We start from the raw sequence: 22,869 nt of genomic DNA on the forward strand, positions 1-22,869 counted from the left end.
AGATAACTGCATAGACCTTCCAGAATAAAAAGCAGTATATTATTAAGTAGGGAAAAGTCAAACTTCTACAGAAAAAAAACTCCCTAAAACAATTAAATAACTTTATGGAGGAAAAATATATTAATTCTGCAGTGTGTTTTAAGAATTTAGTTAAAAAGTTAAGTTTTTATGCAAACTCAGAAACACTGAATTTCCAAACCAAAGAGACAGTTCCCAAGTAGGAGTCATTTTTAACCCGAAAGGAAAGCAGTAAAAGCACTTTTATAGTTATGATATTTAAGAAAGTGCATCTGTGTATTTGTCCTCAGCTAAAGAGGGGAAAAAGAGATTTGATCCCCTCCACACTTTGCCCTCAGGAAGACCTTAAGAGGGAACCTTAATTTTTTTTCCCTTAAGCTTTATTTATTTATTTTTTTTTTACACTATGTAACACACATGAGGATATGTAAACGTCTCAGGCTGGAAAAACTTTGCTGGAGGCTTGCAGAGCCCATCGCAAATAGAAGAACTTCAAAGCTTCCTCAGCTGTGCAGAGTAGCTCAAAAAAAAGTTGGTGCTTTACTCAAATGTTTTATGATCAGTAGACTAACCTCCATAATCAAGATGCTCCTAGTGCACAAAAAGAAGACAAAAAGGAAAAGACAAAAAAAAAAAAAGACATTTGCCTTTGCTGACAGCTTATGAAAATGCCTTTTTATTTTAGAAAATTTAGGAGTAGGAATTGTCAAAAACAAACATAATAAAGTGAGCTTTTTAGAAAAATAGTGCAAATCATCCTAGTAAAGTAATATAAAAACTGGTTCCATTCCTAAAATGTATATATGTATGGAAAGCGGTTTAACAGACAAATTCATGATGTGATTTTTCAAATTTCTTCAGCATATTTTCACAAGGAATTTGAATATCCTTTCATTGTAGAATTCCTTAAGCAGAAGAAGCATGGCTAGTTTACAATAAAGATTTCTGACTTTAAGTAGAGTACTGAACAGTCTAATTGAGACTTACATAGAATGAAAAAAACGCATGAATAGGCTTAAGATTATACAAAAATTGCATACATCATGAAAATTGTGTCCCTTTTTATGCACAACTGAAATTGGTCTGAAATAAGTTTATGTGGTAGGCAGTCATTTTAAATAATGGTCTGCTGCTAAATCCCACAACAGCTTGTTTTACCTACTTTTATATATTTTTCTGTTTTTCAGAAGTATGATGAGTTGTAATTTTCCAGTGTGAAATCTGCTCTACTGCAATTTTCTTCCAAGAGGTCTTTAGTACTGCCTAGGATTCATGCTAAGACTAAGGTTTTGGAAAGATCTAGAGTGAGACCCCCACACTGAGGTTAATTGCCTGCTTATAGATGATCTACTAGCTATTTCTAACTCTTGCTCTGTGCTCCCTCTCTCATCTGGCACTTCCCAAACAAGCTAACGCATCCATATCCTTCTTGGCAACTAAAACTGCAGTTTTGATCACCTCCTCACCCGAAGCGCTTCATGCAGCTCGTTCAGCTTCATTCAGCAGAAGATACAAAGCAACGTAAGAGCTGACAAAAAAAGCTGCCCTATGTATGGAGGATGGAAACAGCACACCTGTGACTGTGGAAGATCTTCATACCTCCAAACAGACAGGATAGGGAGGGATGCAATCAGAGGGAAAAAGATACAGTGTCTTTGCAACTTTGCCTTGTACTGCATTCTGGCATTCTCCAGTTTTAAGAGTAGAGACTTATAGTAAGGTACAATTTAAAGCAACCCTGAGATGATCCTTTATGATATGCGGAATTACCCAAGGCCCTGACGAGCTACAGTTTTAAAAGGCGATCAGTAAAGTGGTCACCTCTGTGCCTCCCACTGCTGGAATCTGAAGATACAACCTTTCAGAAACGACACTTACTTCTCCTCTCTTCTCTCACCACCAAAATGCTAAAAAACAAACGTCCCAAAACACGAATAGACACAACATGAGCTCACTGAAAGATGTGCTGAACAGATCAGGAGAGGGGAATAAAAGAAGAAAGTAGAACTAATGGAAATGACAATCAGTTCAATACTGCAGAGGTTAGAGAAGAATCATTGTTTCATTAGAACATCTCCCTGTCTTCCACACAAGCACTTTTGCAACCCTACCCTCATATGCCCCTGAAATCATCTTTCTGGACAAAAGGAACTGGAATGGAGTATTCACACGGCTTGCCACTGGCACCCCTTAATTAGCTGTCATTGATGAAAGATGTAGGACAGATCTTTTCCCCTTGCTACTCTGTCCTGCTCTCTCTTCCAACTATCTCTTGATAGTCACAGATGCGGTCAAAATTTTTCATTCAGAACTTTCAGTTAATACACAAAAAAAAACCCAACCAAACGAGAATGTTTGCAACAATCTTGTTTAAACCTTTTCCTGTTTCACCTCAAAATTAGACATTTTAGTATACAGAGATGTCACACATGCTTCAGAATTATGAATTTTAAAAATATCTAAATATATTTATTTTTAATGAATATAACAGAATGATGCCAGATGCTTTTGTTTTCTTTTTTAACTACTTTTCCTTTATTTTTTCCATTTTTCAATTTTCTTTTTTTACTACTCTACCTTTAAAAGAAGTGACAGAAGAGGATGACAGAGAAGGAAAATGATAAAGAAACAGAAGATACAAGAAAAAAAAACTGACTGGATTTTATCCTATGCATATAGGGAAAAAAGGAAAGAATAGAGAAATAACAGCAAATGTCTCAAGAATACCAGAAATTTGAAATACAGAAAATTCTCTCAAAAGAAGTCACATGGTGTGACTCTTTTTCCGCTCAAATCAAATCCTCAGCGTCACGGAAAAAAGAACCTCAGAGGGAAAATGCTAGCATATGTAGATCTGATTTTTATTCCTAAATAATTCTGGCCTAGCAACATATGTTTTCTCTGTTTACTGAATATTCACTCATCCAAATATTCCTGTTGGCTCCAGTGATCAACTTTCATGAGCAAATGTTTCCAGATGTGACTATAAGTTGCACGATGTGGTTCTTATTTGTTTGCGTAATTAGATCAATGATCCCATGATGTGGTTCAATATCCAGTCTCAAAGGCCTTGCTACCTAAGCTAACAGTGGCTGAAATCCTTTTGCTGCAGAGTGCCAGGCTCTGTAGACGGTGAACAAATATCAATGGCTATAAATATGTAGGCTCACTTTTTGCTTTTGTGAAGTAGCCCAAGCTTGCAGGCAGAAGCATGCAGCTTGTTGTATACAAACAACAAGGGACCAGTGAAGGGTAGGTGCTTATCAGTTCAAGGTACAATCTGACATCTTTCACAGCTAGACATTCCTACGTTGTGCAAATCATAAACATAGTATATAAACCAGCAACATATTCCATAAATTATGGCAAAGATTAGAGAGAGACTTCACTGCTTAGGCAGATTTTTTTTTCAAAGATTATCTCTGCTTTTACATATCACATAGGGAACAGGAACATATGTCAACCCTTTGAGGTTCTTTTCTACAGATAAGACAGCACCAGGTTTATGGTTCATAACCCCCAATAGAGGTAACCACAGGAAGGCAACCCACAGGTGACATCAAGACGATATCTTTACTCTCTCCAGTGACATACAGAACTGCCACCCACAACAAGCTCTATACCTCTTGTCCTTCATTATCTGGGTCTCCAGACCTTTGTTTTCTCATGGATAATGATGATGAAGCCTCCACTCTTCTGCTTCTCACCTGATTAGCAGCAGCTCTTTTCCTATCTCTTTTCACCTGTTTCTCATCATAATCTCTCCTTTTCCTTTCCGTCTGCTTAAATTACCCTTTTTTCCTGCACGCTTCCTTGTCTGACTCAAACAATCCATTTCACCTTCATAAACGTCCACAAATTAGTGGTATACACTTATTTTTAAGGAGATATTTTCAAAATGGAAAAAGAAACAAATATATTTAACAATTCAGCATAAAACATACATAGCACATATCTGCCTTCAGATTATCACTCTACCCATTTATTTTAAATGAATTATTTGCATTCTGGTAGCAGAATGTGCAAACAATATTAGTGAGAAACAATAATCAAAAAAGTTGCTCTCAAAAAACTCTAATTCTTAGACAGAACAATCAAGCAATGAGGCATTTCACAGGGCATCTCTCATTCCCTTCCACGTTAGGGTTTTTGGAGTAAGAGCTACGGAGCAGGTGGATTTAACAAGAGTATGATCTCTTATCAGTAGTGAGGGCTGCTTTCATCTCTGTTAACTTACCATCACTTATGACAATGTAACCCCAAATTAATGGTATCCTCTGTGTGCCACTGCATCAGAAATAATACTTATTAAGAAGAAAAATACATAAGTAAGTGCTCTATAAAGAAGATTTTTCTCCCAGATTCTTGAAGTTTTATGTTCTTGGTATCATTCCGATTCACTTATTTAATTAAATTAATTCTAAAACAATTTTCTCTTGAGACCTTTTACTAGCTGGCATCCTCAAGTTAATGGGAAATCTCTGCTAGTACATTATTTTTTACAACTTCTACTGAAAGAAGTTTAGGACAAGATAAATAGAACAAATTTATTCTTTTTGGAAAAAATATAAAACTCAAAAAAATCTACTTCTACCTCTACAGTATGAAATTTGTCACTAATCATTTTAAACTATGCCCTTTTATGCTTCTTCCATCTCTTTTAGCTTTCTATGCAGTTCTTTGATGTAACAAAGACAGTTTCAGACAAGATTTCTGTTCATCTAGAAAAAAAAGCTTTAAGTCTTGAGGCAAAAAGCAGTGTATTTAAAATTTATATACTCCATAATGCCTTTGTTCTGAACTTGAACATCCTGAGAAACTTCTCTGCTTTCTTTTGCCTTCCGACTCTGAAGATCATTTGTTCTCACGGTTTCAGCTTCTTATTATGCAACAGTGACTTTAACTGGTGGTTCCAGCATTTAAGTACATGCACAGTCATGGCTGACCCTTTCTGATCAATTGCCAATCCATACAGGTTTGACTGATAAAAGAGCCAATTAGATTTAAGCAAATTAAGGGACATCACCAATGTCAACCACTTATTAAACTGAATGCTGAATTCCATGCATACCAAACACTAATGCACCAAGTCCCATTAAGAGTTGAAATCCTAACCCCATTAGTAACTCCAGACCGCTACAGGGTAAGGGTCAAAAGAAAGTTTCATATTTATGGATTAACATTTAGATCTAGTTTTTATTTATTTTTTAATCTTTCCCAAGAACTCTTGAACCTGCATTGCAATTTTAGTCAAAAGCTTAAATAAAATGTATTCCTTATTTCTAAGATTTTTAAAAGCACTGACTTTAAGCATGGCAAATCAATTTGATGAGAAATTAAGATACATTCAATCAGGTAACTCTTAAGAGTCAGTGTGCTTTATATGTATTGTGCAATACATTTAAAATAAAAATAAATCAAGGAAATGCATGTTAAAAGAAAATATGCAACATAAAAGCAGTGATTTGCAGTAATTTCAAAATGGAATTCTCCTTTGTCCTCTTCTGACTCTCCTTGTTACACAGTCTTTCAAACTCCTTAATGTACTCCCCACAATGCAAATTTTCAAACAGCATTGTTTGTTATCCTTGAAAAGGGAATGCTACATTTTTGCAGTCATTAAAAAGCTATAATTTTGTATATAATTAGACATGCCTTACCCTTTGACTAAATAAGAGTCCTGTCTAAGTGAAATCTTGGCCAGTGATGTCAAAAGCAAAATTCCTACTGATTTCAGTAAGACCTGGATTTCATTTGATGATTTAGAAAGTGTTTGTAAGTGAAGACACTGAATACAGCCCAGTGTGAAATTATTACTGTACTCATCATTTAGCACAGATTGGAATTTTATGGCATTCAAAGAGTCATTATAATAAACATCACAGAAAAGTGAACCTACATTGTCCTAGATATGCACGCACGTGTGTGTGTGTGTGTGTGTGTGTGTGCATATGTATGTGCATAAGCGGTGAGAATACTGTGTGTGTATTTCTCTCATACGCCCTGCTTCATTTATTATTCATTTCACTACAGATCACAGTCCACTGGACAATAGTATGGAAGATTTCTTTAATAACTCTCACTGCTAATTTAATTCTACTTAAACACACATATTCTAGTGAATGCCACATGCTTTTCAGCATGATTTTATGTGTAAATCAGGATAATATGTTTTCAGATCATTAACTAAAAGGAAGCATGAACTAAAACCTATTTAATCAATGAGGTATTGCTTTTAAACTACCGCAAGGTCATAAAAAAGATAATTTCAAAGCTATAAGTTTCCTAATTGTAATCAACAACAATCTAATGACGAAAGAAAGTGTATCTTAATGGCTGTCATAAACTTGCTCATATCCTTGCCTATCTTTAAAGATCCTTTGCCTTTTCATTTGGTAAAATTTTCTCTGCCAAATTTTGTGGTTTCTGCATGCCAAATTGAACAGTGATGCTGAAATTAATCACGTCAGTGTCTTAAGTGCTTATGTGCGAAATTTATCTCAAGTCTGGTTTACTATTATATAACGACCTGGATTTGTTTACATTAGGTATAAGTTAGCAAATTTGAAATGTATGAACTATGCTGTGACTTGCTCTGTAATTCACTAGGACGTCCACGAACAGAGAGTACAAAAGAAACACATATATACAAGCTGTAAATTTAAGCTTTCATTTCAAAACCATGCATGTAGGGATTAGAAAGCATTTGATCAATTCTTTTATTTCAAATTTTTATTAAAATAACATCCAAAGTGAATTAGAGCCTCATTCAATGTAAATCAGCACACTGAAACTGTCTCCCTTAGCGCTACATCAGCGTGTAGATTCTTGCTCAATATACTACTAAAGTTACCATTATTAAAGAAATTATCTAAATATATGCAGTCAGTGAGCTTCGTCAGCACTTATAACTTCTAGTCAAAGACAGATTACAAAACGCAAGTGAACATCTCTGTGTTCTTAGATTAGATTAGCCCCCCAAGATAGAATCTTAACACCACTCATAGAAAAAAACTAAAGTACATAATGCCCTTCTCACTCACATACTGTTATCTATACAGCTACCTGTTTTCACTTTCTCATTTTTAAATTGAGCAGTGTGACAAATTAAAAGCTGAAAGGAACAATTCTGTTAGTAAGAACTACTAACACAAACATATTCTTCTGAACTTCCAGTCCTCGGCTGCAATAATAAATAATGTTTTGTTCAACAGAGCATTTGTGTAATTGTTACATGCATAGAAACAGCACTTTTTCATACTTACCTCCTGGAGGCATGACTACTGTTATAGCATCACTTATCAAGCTGCCTTGGCTGTTGGAAACATTCACCCGTACTGTGTAGTTAGAAAATGGAATCAGCCCTTTAACGGGTACCCATACATCGGATTCCTTGCTGCTGTGTAAGATTCGAGTGCCATTTACAGTAGAATAATTAGCGTTAGCTGTTAAGAAAAAAATGGGGGGGGGGAGGGAGAACAAATGTTAGATTTTGCATCTGCTACAATTGGCCATTCTACATGAACGAAGTCTTACTTGTACTGAAACGAAAAGTTGCCACTGATAACAAAAACACTGAGAAATGGCTGCATCTGAAGAATAATTATTCTTCACTTTCTCCTCCTTTTGCCAGCAGTTTGTGGTACCTGTAAAACTTGTAAGAATATAAGAGCCAACCATGCAATTGCAAAACCGACTGCTGTATATTGCAAAGCGAAGACAGTTTTCAGAAACTACTAGTGTTCTAGAACAGTTGTACAAGAACTGCAAATTCAAATCTGATCAAGGTCATTCAAAAATTTACAGTCAATTCTTATCTCTATGAAAGACTGGCAAAACACTCCTTGAATTCATTCGAAAGGCATTTGCTTTAGGAGTTTCTTAGCTATGAAGGCTAACTCACTTCATTACATACGTAAGAATTACTCATCTGCAGTAAGAAATGCGTGCGTTCCAGCGTGACCCTTAATCTACTCAAAAACAGAATAAGGATTTGATGCATTCAGTTTATCTGTTGAAATCATTACAGGAGACCACAGCACCCTAGATGTCCTTTACAATGCTTTCAAGATCCCAAAATTAAGGTATAAAGGTATTCTACTCTATAAATATAACAAAATAAAACTCTCAAAGATACCCGATCGGTAAGACTGAACATAAAAAATGCATATGTTGAGTAACAAATTTTTTGACTTAATGAAGATTTCACTCACATATTTGAGAGCAAAGCTGAGCTTATTTAAAGATTATTCAATATTCTGAACATATAAAGTGCTATATAAATGACTAATATTAGTACTACTATCCATCAAAATAACAGTAGAATCACAGAAATCTCAGAAATAACAGGTACGAGAATGAGATCAAACAGAATATGGCTATTAAAAATATCTTAAATTAAGTAAGGCGTTATCACATACAGCAGACTGAATGCTTGAGTCTGAGTTCTCTGCAAAATCTAAAATACGATTAAAGAAACCTGGAAAATCTCTTTTAACTAATTTTTAAGTGAAATTCATTGGGTTGACTTATTTTCATGCAAGGTTCAAGTGCACTGTTAAAACTGAAAATGTTATTAAACCTGAAGCAGTTTTTCAAATATTCCATATTACTAGGATATTTACTTCAATGTGTATATGCGATATATTTCAGTCATGCTCACATTACATATGCCCATGAATGAGTGATTTGGTCTTTCCTCTGATTTTGGGATTCTTGTAAACAGTCTGTGATTCTCATAAACTCCAAGCCATTCAATTACCTTGATGTGAACAGAGCTGCACAAAGAGTGCTTCACTTATTCTGCTACTAACATGCAGTAAACTGATTCCCTGAGTTTTCTGGGGAGAGGGAAAGTCAAGCCTTTTTATCAGTCTACGTTGTAGTGTAGTTCTTCATTGCTCAAAATATATCTGTGTAATAGCACAGCCCACAGACAGGCTACAGTGGTGTGAATCTAGAAAAATTTCATTAAACCTGATGGATTTACTTTGGATTTCACTACATATCACATTAGCCTTAGAGACCCTATTTTATAAACCATGATGGAGGTAGAGCTCCCTATGGTGCAAGAACAGCAACATATTTTACACATCCTACATATAGTCGTAAGAATTCTGCAGAATTAAAGTTCTGTTTGAGCTCAACCTTACATACCCTGGCTATTCTGCCAGCGCTAGAGACCTGCACCTGGGCCCACTACTTGATCTCAGCTCTCAACTGTATCTCAAATTCTCACGATGTATCTTGGTGCAACAGTCCTTGTGTGCGATCTGGGAGTAGATACAAAGCAAGCAGCTTGCTCCCATTGTCTGTTACAGTTGTTCTGTGCATCACCACACAGTTTATGACTTACTATTTGCCTCGACCACCTAACAACATCTGTTATATGCACCTATTGTTTATTAACAATAACAAGACCATTCGAAATGGTCAACTGACATATACATTCTTAAGGTCCAAGTGATGTGAAACATTTAAGGACCTGGCTATGCTGTGAGAAGAGATATATTTTTAAAATGTTTCATGTACAATGTTCAGAAAAGTTTAAAAATCCTACTGTTGACAGATCAAGGCACACAGGATAGATTCAAACCTCAAGCATAAAGTAGGCTGCCTAACAGCAATTTATTTGCCCAGTTCATGAGAAAATTCAACTTACTCCCTCTACAGTGCAGTTTTAACATGCTAATATTTTTTATTCTCATCTGCCTGACTTCAAAATGAAAGCATGTATTTCCTCTGCTGATATTTTTATTCCACTATTAACCTTCTTCCAATGGCTAGCTGTACTATATTTTTAAAAATACAGTTTGGAGAAAGGGAAAAAGAATTAAAAGAATAACACTCTATTCTAAGTTGCCTGGATAACAACATTAATATACAGTAATTATACAATTAGTTGTAACATTAAATTCTAGTTATAGCAGAGTGATTACTCGGCAATTATAAGAAGTATATAATTACTCAATAATTAGGAGAAGTATGTAATTACATAACCATTTTATTCAGCTCAAAAATGAACCTGCAGATTTACTATGAGTTAGGCAACACAGCAGTTCAAAATTTTTCATTGCTTCTAATAAAAATTTGAGGAGCACTTACATGACTCCTAACCTAAATTTTAAACAGACAAAAGGTGTTTTATCCCTGTTACCAGCCAAGCAACTTACAGCTACTGGCAAATAAAATATTAGAAGAATATTTTTAAAATTCAGTTCTTGCTGGGGATGACTTGCAATATGCAGCTATCCTTCTTCTCACTGCTTAAACTTTGCTTTCAGTGGGCTGGAAAATGCAGACACATAGGTTCAGCCTGACAGAAAGCGATACAGCGATAACCCTGTCATATCGCTCTGTGCCATTCCTGCCTAGACTGCTTCAGTGTGGACCCTATTTGTGAGTATAAGCGGATGCCGTCCCTCTCTTTCCATTTTTCATGGGTATGCTTCTTTCCATCGCGCTCACAGTTCCAAGTTTCACCTACCAGCAGGGTGCCACATCCCTAAACAGCAACTGCCACAGACAGTGGTAAAATTGTAAGAGACATTGTTTCACTTCCAACAAATAGTTTCTGCTAGTACACCCACTCTTTCCTGTGCGTTTTTGCCTTATAGCTCCTGACATGAACTGTCACCAGTGCTTCAGTAAGAAATACACCCTCAAGAAACAGCTAGCAAGAACAACTGAGATAAGAAGGGAGAAAATCTCCTTCTCAAACCTGCTTATCATGTTCTTCAAAACTTTTAGCACCCTTACCAAAAGATGAATTCAAAGGCAGGGGGTTTCAGAGTCACTATCACTCATAACCTCTGCAGAAACTAAACCCCTAAGGCTCTCTGTACTTCCCCCAATACGTGAGGGACTTCTTTGGCCTAAGGCTGGTATTTGAGAAAAAGGCGTTATTGCTCCCAATTTATTCCTAGTTTACATCAGGTTCAAGTATCTCAGTTCTTCACTTCCTTGTTACATGAATAGTTATATCCTTAGTACATCAGCTTGCTCTCTACACTCACTAGATTCATTAGGCATATCCTGTTTATTTAATAAAGCTTTACTCTGAACTTACAGATTTAATCAAGTCAGTGTTATAGTACTTCAAGATTCTTCCAAGCACGTTGCTTTTAAGTTTTGCAATCTTGCAGTCTTGAGAAAGACCTACTGTGGTACTAAAAGGTCTTATGGAGTTCCAAATTTTTTTGCTGCGAGCCTATGGATGGTGAATAAAAGCAGCAATGACCAGCAGGAAGCTCAAAAGAATTACATCCTCCCCACCTGCCTGCTAACTTTTGGAAAATAGTACACATGGCACTCTGTGAACAGGAACTGTATAAAAAGTTAAGAAGGCAGAAATTAAGTACAGTAATTGTACAGGAGGGCAAGGAGTTTTTTAACCCACAGAGAACGAACACAGATATATGCGCAGAAATACATGTTTGCAAAAGAAAAACAATCTCAAAATATCAGCTGCTATCTCTCTATCTAAGAAATAATTTACTCTTCCAATTTTTGAGGGAAAATTATCCAAATAAAGAAAAGAGCGTAAAAGAGTATCCACATACATATTCAAGAAGTATGCATACTTGAATCAAAGTAAAGCAATAAAACACCCTTATATTAAAAACAAAACAAAACACATACATATCCTATTATAAATCATGGTTTAAAAGTGCAAAGCCTTACACAAGACGCTAGCTGTTTGTATTTGAAGGTTCTCTGTACTTTTGGATGTACAGTTCAAAGGGGGTTCCAAAGACATGCATTCCTTTTATCGAGCACTAGTGTAAATAGGTGAATAAAAATCATGTGGGCCGATGGTGCGTAAATTACTGCTGTCCTGGGTCCATCATCCTATGGGGTTCACTAGATTGAAATAACATAAATGGGTATCCTTTTCCATTCTTGTTATAATCATTGTCACAAGAATTTTAATGCCTCATATATTCCGTAATTTTTTTCTGTGTGCTGTACTGCTCTGACCTTTTCAATATTCTGTAATTTGACTGGCTGGCCATTTCAAGTTCTCTCCTTTTTACAGCCTTATTAACTTGTGGGGAAGAGGTGAAATGGACAGCCAATCAGAATACCTAATATTGCAAAGGTCACAGTAGTACAGTATAGTATCAGCAGACACAGAATACTGTATATTAGTCATTAGTGTTCTGATATCTTATTCATGTGACAAAGGTTGTAAGGAGCGTAGAAAATGGCACAACATGAAACTATTCTCATGACAAAGACTATGATAGAAAAAAGAAACAAATGAAATCAAACACACTCTTCTTATATTTAAAAACTGTGGGGGTTTTTTTCCCCAGAATTTGCCACATTTGAAGGTACTCTTCTTATCTGAAGCAGAATTAACATTTTTATGGGGAAAGATAATAAATCGAGGGTTGCTCTTCATGTACTAAACAGCTTTCATATGCATGCACAATCTTTTCAAAATCAGTGAAAATTTTTGTTACTATTATTGTTTGCACTTATGATTATTAAAGAAGTTTAAACATAACCACTTGAATGTGTCTGTATTACAAACACATCAACACAACTATACTCTGCTGCTGACAACAGGAAGCAAGGAGGTTAGGTGAGCGAAAAATATCATTGGGTGCTCACTTGTTTTTCTTTCCCTAATCATCAAGAGCTGGCCATCATTACAGAGATAATATTGGTTAAAATCACTTTCCATACACTTCTGTTCACATTCTGATGGGACTTCAACAACTCAGTCTGTTTTGTAAGAGAGAAAATTTCTCCCTCCTCTTACTTGTGTGGCTGACTGCTCCTTTTATCTGCAGAACTGACTGAACATAATTGATATTACATGTTTATTACTTGTAAAATGCAGAGAGATTTCAATCTAAAAGATATTTAGGCCTGAAACACTTAAGTCTTGATCATTATAAATATTAAAAAAGATATTGTTTTCTTTAATATTATTATTTCTAGACAACGTGAGCCTTTATTCACAAAAGTACACAGTACATATTGCAGGTGACTACATGGTAAGAGACATTTTATTACATGAGTTTAAGGCTTTGTTTCATATTCTGAAATATTACCACCAATTTATACTGTTTCCATTATGTACACACAGGTCCTGATAACCTTGCTTACATTAAAGAGCATGTTGTTCCACAACATTCAAACAGATGCAAGTGGAACTCTTTCCAATGTAGAAGGCTACTCGAAGAATAAAAGTAGCCAAAATCCAGGTCACAGAACACTTCATACAAAGATCTAAAGAACTGTACAAAGATTACTTAGTTAACTAGCACACCAAAACTTACAGTCATTTTTATATCTACTTTACATATAAAGAGATTAAGCATCTTATCCTAGGGTATAGAAGAAGCTAAATTCAGAACAGGAAAACACAACTGAAACGAAATCAACTCACTTATTCATTCTCTTTCCTCATTTTCCATTCATTGGTCCTAACCCTGCTCTGGTTCCTGGTTCTGTGTCACTAAGTTTTCCAGGGAGAATTCTCTGAACATGTACACTTTCTCTTCTAAAAGTTCATTCTTTTACCCATTAATTTTTGCCTATTTTTCAACCTCATTAACTCCCACACAAGCTATTCCTTTCCTCCCAACTAAGATTTTTTCTACTCTCCATCTCTTACCTTCCAAGTTTTTCTCGTGCAGTATTCAGAACCAAAAACATGACTTTCCATTAGTTCTATCCCATTAAAAACAGCTAAATATCTTTCCCAACCATTTTGGTGACTACCTCTTCCTAGCCACCACCATAATTGACTCTTTTCTAAGTGTCATCCTAATTGTCATATGACAATTGTCTCAGGAAGTGTTATCTGTTCTTCGATTTGATATCCCTCTTTTCAAAAGGGTATGTTTTTTTTTTCCCCAGATGACTGCAGTGCTGCTTTTGTTTCAGTCTGCTGAACCACTCAGTTCCCCTGCTCCTGAGTTGATAGATGCACTGTTCCTAAGGACAGATCACAGTCTCGATCCATCAAACTCAGTCCAAAACTTAAAGTCTCTCTTATCACAGACAGCCTCCCTACACTCCCATTCTTAGGGGTCAGGGAGAGTTGCTGGCTGACCAGCTGGAAAGCAGCTTTGCAGAAAAAGACCTGGGAGTCCTGGAGGACAGCAGGCTGGGAATGAGCCACCGGTGTGCCCTAGTGGCAAAGAAAGCCAAAAGCTTCCTGGGCTACATGAGGAAGAGCATTGCCAGGAGATCGAGGGAGGTGATCCTGTCACTCTGTCAGCGCTGATGGAGCAACATCTGCATGCTGTGTCCAGTTCCGGGCTCCCCCCCCCCCCCCCCCCCCCCAGGAGAAAGACACAGACACACTGGAGTGGAGTCCAGCAAAGATCCATAAAGGTGATTAAGGGCTTGGAGTACCTGTCATACAAGGAGAGGTTGAGAGAGCTGAGATTGCTTAGGCTCGAGAAGCGAAGGCTCAGGGTGGGATCTTATCAATGTTTATAAATACCTGTTGAGAAGGAGTAAAGAGCTCAGAGCCAGACTCTTCTCAGTGGTGCCCAGTGACAGGACAAGAAGCAACAGGCACAAACTGAAATACAGGCAATTCTATTTAAATATAAGAAAAACCTTTTTTACTCTGAGTGTGACTGCACACTGGAACATTTTGCCCAGAGAGGTTGTGGAGTCTCCCTCCTTGGACATATTTAAAGCCTAACTGGACAGGGTCTTGTAATCTGCTCTAGCTGACCCTGCTTTGAGCAGGGGCATTGGACTAAACAATCTCCAAAGGTGCCTTCCAACCTCAACCATTCTGTGATTCTATGATTCTATGAAAATTTGCAGAATACTTCAAAACACTTCAGGCAAAGCAGGGGTAACCATTGCAACAAAAGCATTTTCTTGTAAGTAGAAATGGGTAATCACTAGTGTTATAAACACAAATAAATGCATATTTATCTGCTTGTTAATTCTATGGACTCAAATATGAATAAAGCTCACCGCTTGTTGCTGAAGCTCATTTAGAAAAGTTAGCATGGACCCTATGGTCAGTTAACAACAAGCTGAGCTTCTGTTCTGTCTCTGCGCAGGAGAGAATGGAGCACAGTCTCACCTACCTTTTCAACTTCCTGTTCAGGTGTTTCAATTTACAACCTCTGTATTCAATACCTTCCTAACTGCTACCCTCCTAAGCAGTTTGTAGATGAAACTGTTGGGAAGAAACTTTTTAATATGAATGTGTTTTAGGTTTTTTTGCTACTCTTTTATAAACATCCAAACGTCCAGTGATGTGCCTTGCAATTAAATCTGTTTTGTTAAGACCTTCCAGTTCAAGCAGTGCATTCAGATATAAATCTCTGCATAAGGATATTCATTGTTATTGTAACTCACTTAACTGCATCAGCAACAAGGGGCATCAGTCATGGAGAAACCCACCCACTGTACTAGGTGCTGAAGGGACATACTAAGACCTCAGTCCATGGCCTAAAAAACAAAACAACAACAACAACAACAACAAACCCCCAAATCCCCTAAAATAGGGGGAGGCTACACATCTCTGGCAAGCAGAAACAGATTATGTGGATTTCACATAGGCCTCCTGTGTTCAGGTTCTACCATTCTCAGTTCCACAAGGACAGGAAAAATTGGACCCACAAGCATGTTGCCGTCTTCACATGTTGGCGGCCATGAAGAAAGATGTGGGTGCCAAGGATTATCGTGAACACAGTGGTCCTGGGGCCCATGCAGACATGAGCCAGCAGGAGACCCTGGAGGATCTTCTGAGGAAAAGGGTGGGCTATGGTGGATGAGCTGGAGAAATAACAAACGGACCAACAGAAGTATTTCTTAACTACCGAGTTACTACAAACAGTGAAGAATGCATGAAACTCTCTCCATGCAGAAGACACATACTGAGATGGGACACAACTGGTTAAAGCATGAGCTCAAAACAGACTTCCACACCTTATAACATCGAATTAATCAAAATGTTAGTTGTCTATAAAATATCAGCACTTTTATTCCATCTGGTGGAGTAAGCCAGGAACTGCCTACTGGTGGTAGTCAATGACCCTCCAGTCAGGAAGCCCATACGGTTCAAGTGGGGCAGCCAGGACATAATCTATCAATTCTGGCACTAACAACTCTTAAGATCATTCAGTGATACCTACACATTTCCAGAAATTTTGAAGTAAAATTGACACAATTGGAAGTTAGGTGGAGGGAAGGAAAACAAACTGTTACCTGAACAAGCCAAGAAAGCTTGACCTAGTTTTGTTTGGTTCTGTTTTTTGTTTTTTTCCTGAACAGAAAATTTATTAATCGCTCATGTATTACCTGCCATCTTTGGATCTCAGAACTAGTTATGGAGTAGTTTAGTAGACATCATACAATGGAATGCCAACCAGTTGCAAAAGTTTGTCTTGCAATAGCCTGCGAAAAGTCTGTTAAATGCAAAAAGTCAACTTGCTTTATAAGACAGTAAGAAACTAGCCTCGACTAGAATTCTAAAATTCTGAACTCCAGAGCTACACCAAACCTGTTCCCTGTCAGCCATCTAACCAGGGGGCAGGAAAATTCTATTTACCCGGTGTTGCACTGCATAAAGGAGAAAGGCCAAGCATCTACAGCTGTACTGCTAGCTCACTCAAGACGCAACCCACAGTAGCATATGAAACTAGCAAGATGTTTTCATCACTTGGGGAAAATTTGCAACACCTTTGAAAAGATTTAGCACACAACATTCTGTATTGCCCATTTGCTGCCTGAGAAGCATAATGCTCTATGAACTCCTGATCACTACTGTGTCTCCTTTCCTGCCCCAGCACGGTTTAGTAAACCAAGTGGCGTAACATCATCTAGTATATAAATGACTGGAAAGCATCAAATAATAAAAGTGTTTGCTGCACTCATGATGTTAAGCCAATGACAAAGCATGCAATTATTGACTTAATGTATTTTGTCTGAGTGTTTTATAGATGAATAATGAGGTTTTACACACTTTTTATTTCAGGAGAGGTTTTACATACTAAAAAAAGTTCAGAAACAGTTAGCTTTAAGATCTTACAAGTTTATTTTTCCATGGTTGGTGCCTTCTTTCTCCAGCTAGCAGGAACACATAAACGGAGATTATCACAGTATCTGGTTTCTGAATCTATGCCCATAATTCATGGATGCCAATAAGAATTTTCCATTCTCCAGGGACACTATCAGAAGGAGACTAGCTAAATATGCCAAGTAGAACTGGGAGTTTCAAATCCATAATCAAATATCTAGATTGATTGTGTCACTTGCACTTGTATTGATTTTAATTGGAGCAGCTGACCCAAGGGAATAATAAAAATGTGTAATAAAACTGATTTATGAGAACAAAATAAATCCTTTTGTGAGTGGTAATGAATTGGTACTATTTAACCCTTTCAATCACAAAGGGAAAGCACTATTTATTTTTTCAGAATGCTGAGTTAGCCAAAAGGAGTCATATAAAAAATGCCAATACTGTCAAATGCCATTATACTTACTTGTAATACTCCAGAAGGAATGAAGCTCTAAACTTGATCTAGGATTTTTATTTGACGTGAGACATTCTTTCAGCTTTTCCAATCACCTTAAATGAGGCATCATAAATGATGCTCTTGTAGATTGAAAGAACCATAGAATCACTCAGATGAGTGTTTGTTGTACTTACTTATAGAGTGGCTCTCTGTTCAAAGCAAAACTGTGTAGAGTAACATAAATATCAATTTTAACTGGACATATCATCCCTATACAAAGAAGGCCTATCATAGTACCCTGATCTTTCTGACATAACATTACAAAGTTAAATAGTCAAAATCTTGTATTATCTGCATTATATAGTCTCAATAAAAACTTCATCAAATCTTGCCAAACTCCAACTTTCATCACGCTTTCTCTACTCTGAGGAAATAGATGGGTTTTATATTAGTCTCTGAAGATGAGCATATTTGTTTGAGACCAAACCATACAAGTTCCTTAATCTGGGGAGGCACTAGTCACATTATATATATTTTGTTCGGGTCGTGTGTTTACAACATTTACACACATAATTTTGTGTACCCAATGTCCTACATTGCTTTCTGCACTTGGGATTTATCATAGATACCTAAGCACCACTAATTTGGTCTCCTCAGCCTTTAAAGAGATTAAAAACTGTAAAGAACGTTCATAAACTAAAAGACTGTTTTCCTGAGAGAACTGTTCAGTCAATTGCCTTTTATTCAATACTGTTTACCTGTGCCATCTCCACAAGAATAAGTATTATTCCTTAAGCTATTCTGAAGGAGCAGGGATGGACTCAAAGACTTTCCTGCTATTGGCAGTCACTAGGAATCTGAGCCTGTCAGAAAGGATAACACATACCTCACAGAAATGAGGCTTACCCTTATGTACCAACTTCATAATATGAAAGCTAATAAACTACATGACACAATATAAAAACAGACGAGTGCACATTTGAAAAAATATACCTATATGAATGCAGAAATGCAGATCAGTTAAAAAGTACTATTCACAGTCTGATGCTAGAGTCTTATCAAAGAAACTGTCCAACGTAGAAATTAGAAATAGTGCTTTCTTTTGCTTTTCTGTAACACACTTGCACTAGGAAATAGAAAAGAGCAGCGTATCTGGTGTTGAAGGAAATCAAGCTAGTAGTTGGTGTATTGTGAAGCTGTTCAAAAACTACTGAAGCTTGACTAAACTTTACCCAATAATCATCCCAAAGCGTGTACAAAACCATTAGTTTTCTAGCCATGCAAATCAAACTTAAATGACGCATTCCTGAAAGCTGAAGGTTCCCTAAATCCTGCTCTAGTGAACAGTGCAAACACAATTATTCAAGAATACAGAATGCATCCTCTTCCCCCTGCTCCCCATAGCATCTTTAGGACAAGAGCCTAACCTCCATTTCAGTTAACAGTAATACCTAGCACTTACAGTCTGAAAACACATGAACATTAACTTAATCTTGGCAATACTGCAAAGACATAGGCAGATATTATTATTGTCATGCTACAAACATGGAAAGAGCTACAGAGGGGTTAAATGATTTGCCCAAGGTCACGAGGGTAGATGAGATGCATGCAAAAGATTTATGATCGCCCAGTAACGCCCTCACTTCACTAGACCAACCACAGTGCAATTTCATCAGGATCTAGAAACATCAAAGGCATTCCACAGCTATAATTTTCTTTTCTTTCTCTGTCTCTCTATCTCTCTCTCTATATAAAGCTAGACTCATCCTAAAACAATTATGAATCACAGTATAATGTCCTAGATCCTTCAGAGGACATAAATAATTGTCTACTGAAATCCTATAGATGCAGCCTTTTACATGGGCTGAGCATCTGTCCAAATGTGAATTAGCTTTTGGCTGGTTCATTACCATAAAACTTTGCCATAGTATTATTGTGCAAAGGATATCATTGATACCACATACTTTTTCAGAGAGTCACCTAAGTGTTCATTTTGAAAACTTTATCCTTTTAAGTTCAAGGACCTATACTCTCCCCAGCCCAGCTTCTTGATGAAGAGAATATTATTCTTACTAGTATTGTCAAATTTAGTGTGTCTATGCTATTAAAAAAAACAAATAAATAAAGGATTACTACCAGGGAATGCAGACTTTGTAGGCTGCAGAATTATACAGTTACCAAGTGAGTGTTTGTTGAACTTACTTACAGAGTAGCTCTCTGTTCAAAGCAAAACCATGCAGAGTAACATAAATATCAATTTTAACTGGACATATCATCCCTATGCAAAGAAGGCCTATCACAGTCCCCTGGAGTACTGGAGTGAAGTTGAGGTGACCTTCTCCTACCCACAACAGATAACAATCTGTCCCAGCCACGGGAACACAGGAGGTAAAATCATCTGTGGTAAGTGACTGAACACAGGAGGAACACAGTGTTGATATTCACCCGCTCTGGAAAAAAAACAAAGAAACCAAAAAAATCCCAAGATTTTGTAGTACCAGGTTCTTGAATGTTTCAGCTACATAAGAGGAAAGGCTCAATAACTGCTCAATAATAGGCTAAAAAATTAGCAACTGTTTGATGGAATAGCTTGTCTTGAAAATGAATGATATGCTTTGATTACATACAAGGAATGACTAAACTTCAATTTTTATAAGAGATTTTTGTGCAAGGATTAAAACTCATCCTAACTTTTATCTATTGTCAGATATTGCATGCTAATGTACACATATATATTTATATTTTGAAGTTACTGTGCAAACAATTGTGATTCTTATGCCTAAAAGAAGCCTCCATTCACTAAGAAAATTGGCATAACATGTCTCTTAAAAATGTTTTAGCTATTTCAAAAATACATTTAATTCTCAAAAATTGGCTATTTTTTTTAACTGGCCAGTTCTAAAGGAAAAGTACATACCTTGTTCGGCCTCTTTAAAGGTAGCATCCCAGGAATTTTCACTCTCTATTCTCAGGCCTTCCACACAATACAGGCTGAAAGCTTTAAGAGGCTTTAGTATTGCTCTTCTCACTTCTACTAGCATCAGCAGGTGGTATGCCTTCCCCCAGTAGACACTGCTTTTAAGCAGAAGTTTGATCTTGACATTCCCTATTTAAATTCTGATTGGAGAGCATGCTTAGAGCATTGTGCCCAATCAAGTTTGTAAGAGGAATCTTCTATTAGAAGTCAACCTGTTTACATACGTAGCTTTTTTTTTTTTTTTTTTACCAGAAATTGCTGTATTCTACTGTGAGAATTCTCCAATTTGCCAAGAGAATGAGTATGCTGAGGGGAAGCTTTTTGGCGCAGGATCTCCAAATAAGCAGAACTTCTAGATGAATAATTCTTCCTTTACAAAATAAAAAACAAAAGAAACCAAAAAAACTACCATCCTGAAAAGCAAGAAATTTGAACGATATGTCATCAATAGAAGCAATGAAAACTACAAAACCAGAAAATATTGTCTCGACTTACTGTGATTGGCAACACAGATTTCTGAGTGTAAACTTGCAATTTTGTGTTGTGAAACTCACTAAGGACGTACGGTTAGGTAAGGATTCCTGTGATGTCAAACTTGCATTCAAATGCATCACAGCGTTCACGGGACTACAGATCTAGATTCACGCTGCGCTAATGTAGCCACGTGACATAGTATGAAGATGAGAATTTCCTTCAACTTTGTTCTCTGAAGAGGCGCAATGCTGATTCTTCCTGTACTACGAACTTCATTTCAGAGAGCCAAACACAATTAAAAGCAACCCCGTACTTAATCTAAACTACACGGAGGACAAATGGGGCTGGCATGAGGAAACTGCCTGAATGAAATAAGCCTGCCTCTGTTACCTTTCCCCCTCGAGTCCTCTGCAAATTGGAAGTGTTTCAGATAAGTTCAAGAACTTAAACTTCTCTTAAAGAGAGAAAAGGTGGTTGAGATCTGGTAATTTTAATCTTTCATGCCTCAGAATTGACCAATTACAAAACAAATTCCTCTTTTAGCCTTCTTCCAAGGAGACACCAGGACTTAAATGATTTGGGGCAAGACAACTTGTCTTTGCAGGAAAACACTGCCCAGAGCATTGCAGAGTTGGGATAGAGCACTCAATCTGTAAAATCATGTTTGATCCCCATATGCAGACTGATGGGAACAAATACTTGTCCAGAAAACATACCTGCATAAATTAGAATGGTGAAACAGACTTAGCAAGGCTCCTTCCTATGTTTGAACAAGTACTCGCAAAGAAAAAAGTTATCACAAGAATATACAGTTGAATTTGAAAATGAAGACTAATTGATACAGAAATTTCTCTTGCATATATTGTAAAACCATGGTCAAATTACTAAAAAAAAGTAAAAAAAAAAATCCATTATCAGCATCCTCCTCCGTTGGCAGAAAATCCAAACTACTGCTGATCTGCATTTCACACTTGCAATTGCATCAGTTTAGGCTACCAATTCCTTCTCTTCCAGTTTGGGTACTGATATATGTTGACCAGGAGTATGCTAACAACTCACCAAGAGTTTGCCATGCTAGCATCTTAAAGTTCAAAAATAAATGCCATCAACAGCAACAGAACTAAACAGCAATGAAAAACTAGGACTCACATTAAAAAATACTTATATTGCATGCTTAAACATTCAAAAGTCAGGAAGTGAGAGACTTAAAGATGTTTATACAATTAGAACATTCTGCCTTATTTTTATGTATTACACTACAGTTTTTACTGGTGTATTGTAGGTTTTATTGTAAAATCATAAATAGTCCCCTCCCAAAACCAACAATATCTTTAAAATTTTTGCAAACGATTTAAGATGATCTGGCTCCATTAGAACACAGCCTAGCATGAAATGCTACTTATTATAACAAAGAAATAACCAATAAGCTCTCAAACTGTTTAATAAACTTGTAATTCCTATGAGGTGGAGATATTGGAAAAAAGAGCTAGACAGAAAACTAGATGATATCTTAAATGAATATGATGAATGGCAGACCTATTTGGTGGAAAGCCAGTTTATATAAAATCTAAGACAGTCAGATACAGATGTGCGTGTGTGAAATTTGAAAGGTTTGGAATAGGACAAAACAGCAGCTAAGCCTGGGGACATCTACAGAATATTCACCATAAGATCAGCTGGCTTCTCAAAAGTGTTGGAATGACAAGTTCATGACAGAGAAAGTGTTAAGTTACATGTTATTTAAACACTTTCCATGTCATCAACCTGCTATCTCAACATACCATATGCTATAGTAGGTCACTGATAAGATAACAACATAGCAAGCAGAGTTTCACAATATACGTTAGGGAGGGTGTTGTAAAAAAATAGAAATACAGCAAGCATTAGAAAAGATCACTCTCTCATATAGTGGTATCCATTGCCCTGTCCAGGGACTGTACTTAGGCAGAA

The 22,869-nt window shown here is 36.7% G+C and overlaps 1 protein-coding gene across 1 annotated transcript in view; it reads right to left on the reverse strand.

The window, feature by feature from the left end:
* Nucleotides 1-22,869, reverse strand: part of USH2A (usherin) — a 401,466-nt gene that overhangs the window by 156,954 nt on the left and 221,643 nt on the right. Inside the window, exon 37 of the mRNA XM_068939839.1 lies at nt 7,284-7,463. Coding sequence (XP_068795940.1) covers nt 7,284-7,463 — 180 coding nt within the window. The remainder of the gene's footprint in view (nt 1-7,283; nt 7,464-22,869) is intronic.

Source organism: Struthio camelus, chromosome 3 (genome assembly GCF_040807025.1).
Source record: "Struthio camelus isolate bStrCam1 chromosome 3, bStrCam1.hap1, whole genome shotgun sequence".
Taxonomy (NCBI): domain Eukaryota; kingdom Metazoa; phylum Chordata; class Aves; order Struthioniformes; family Struthionidae; genus Struthio; species Struthio camelus.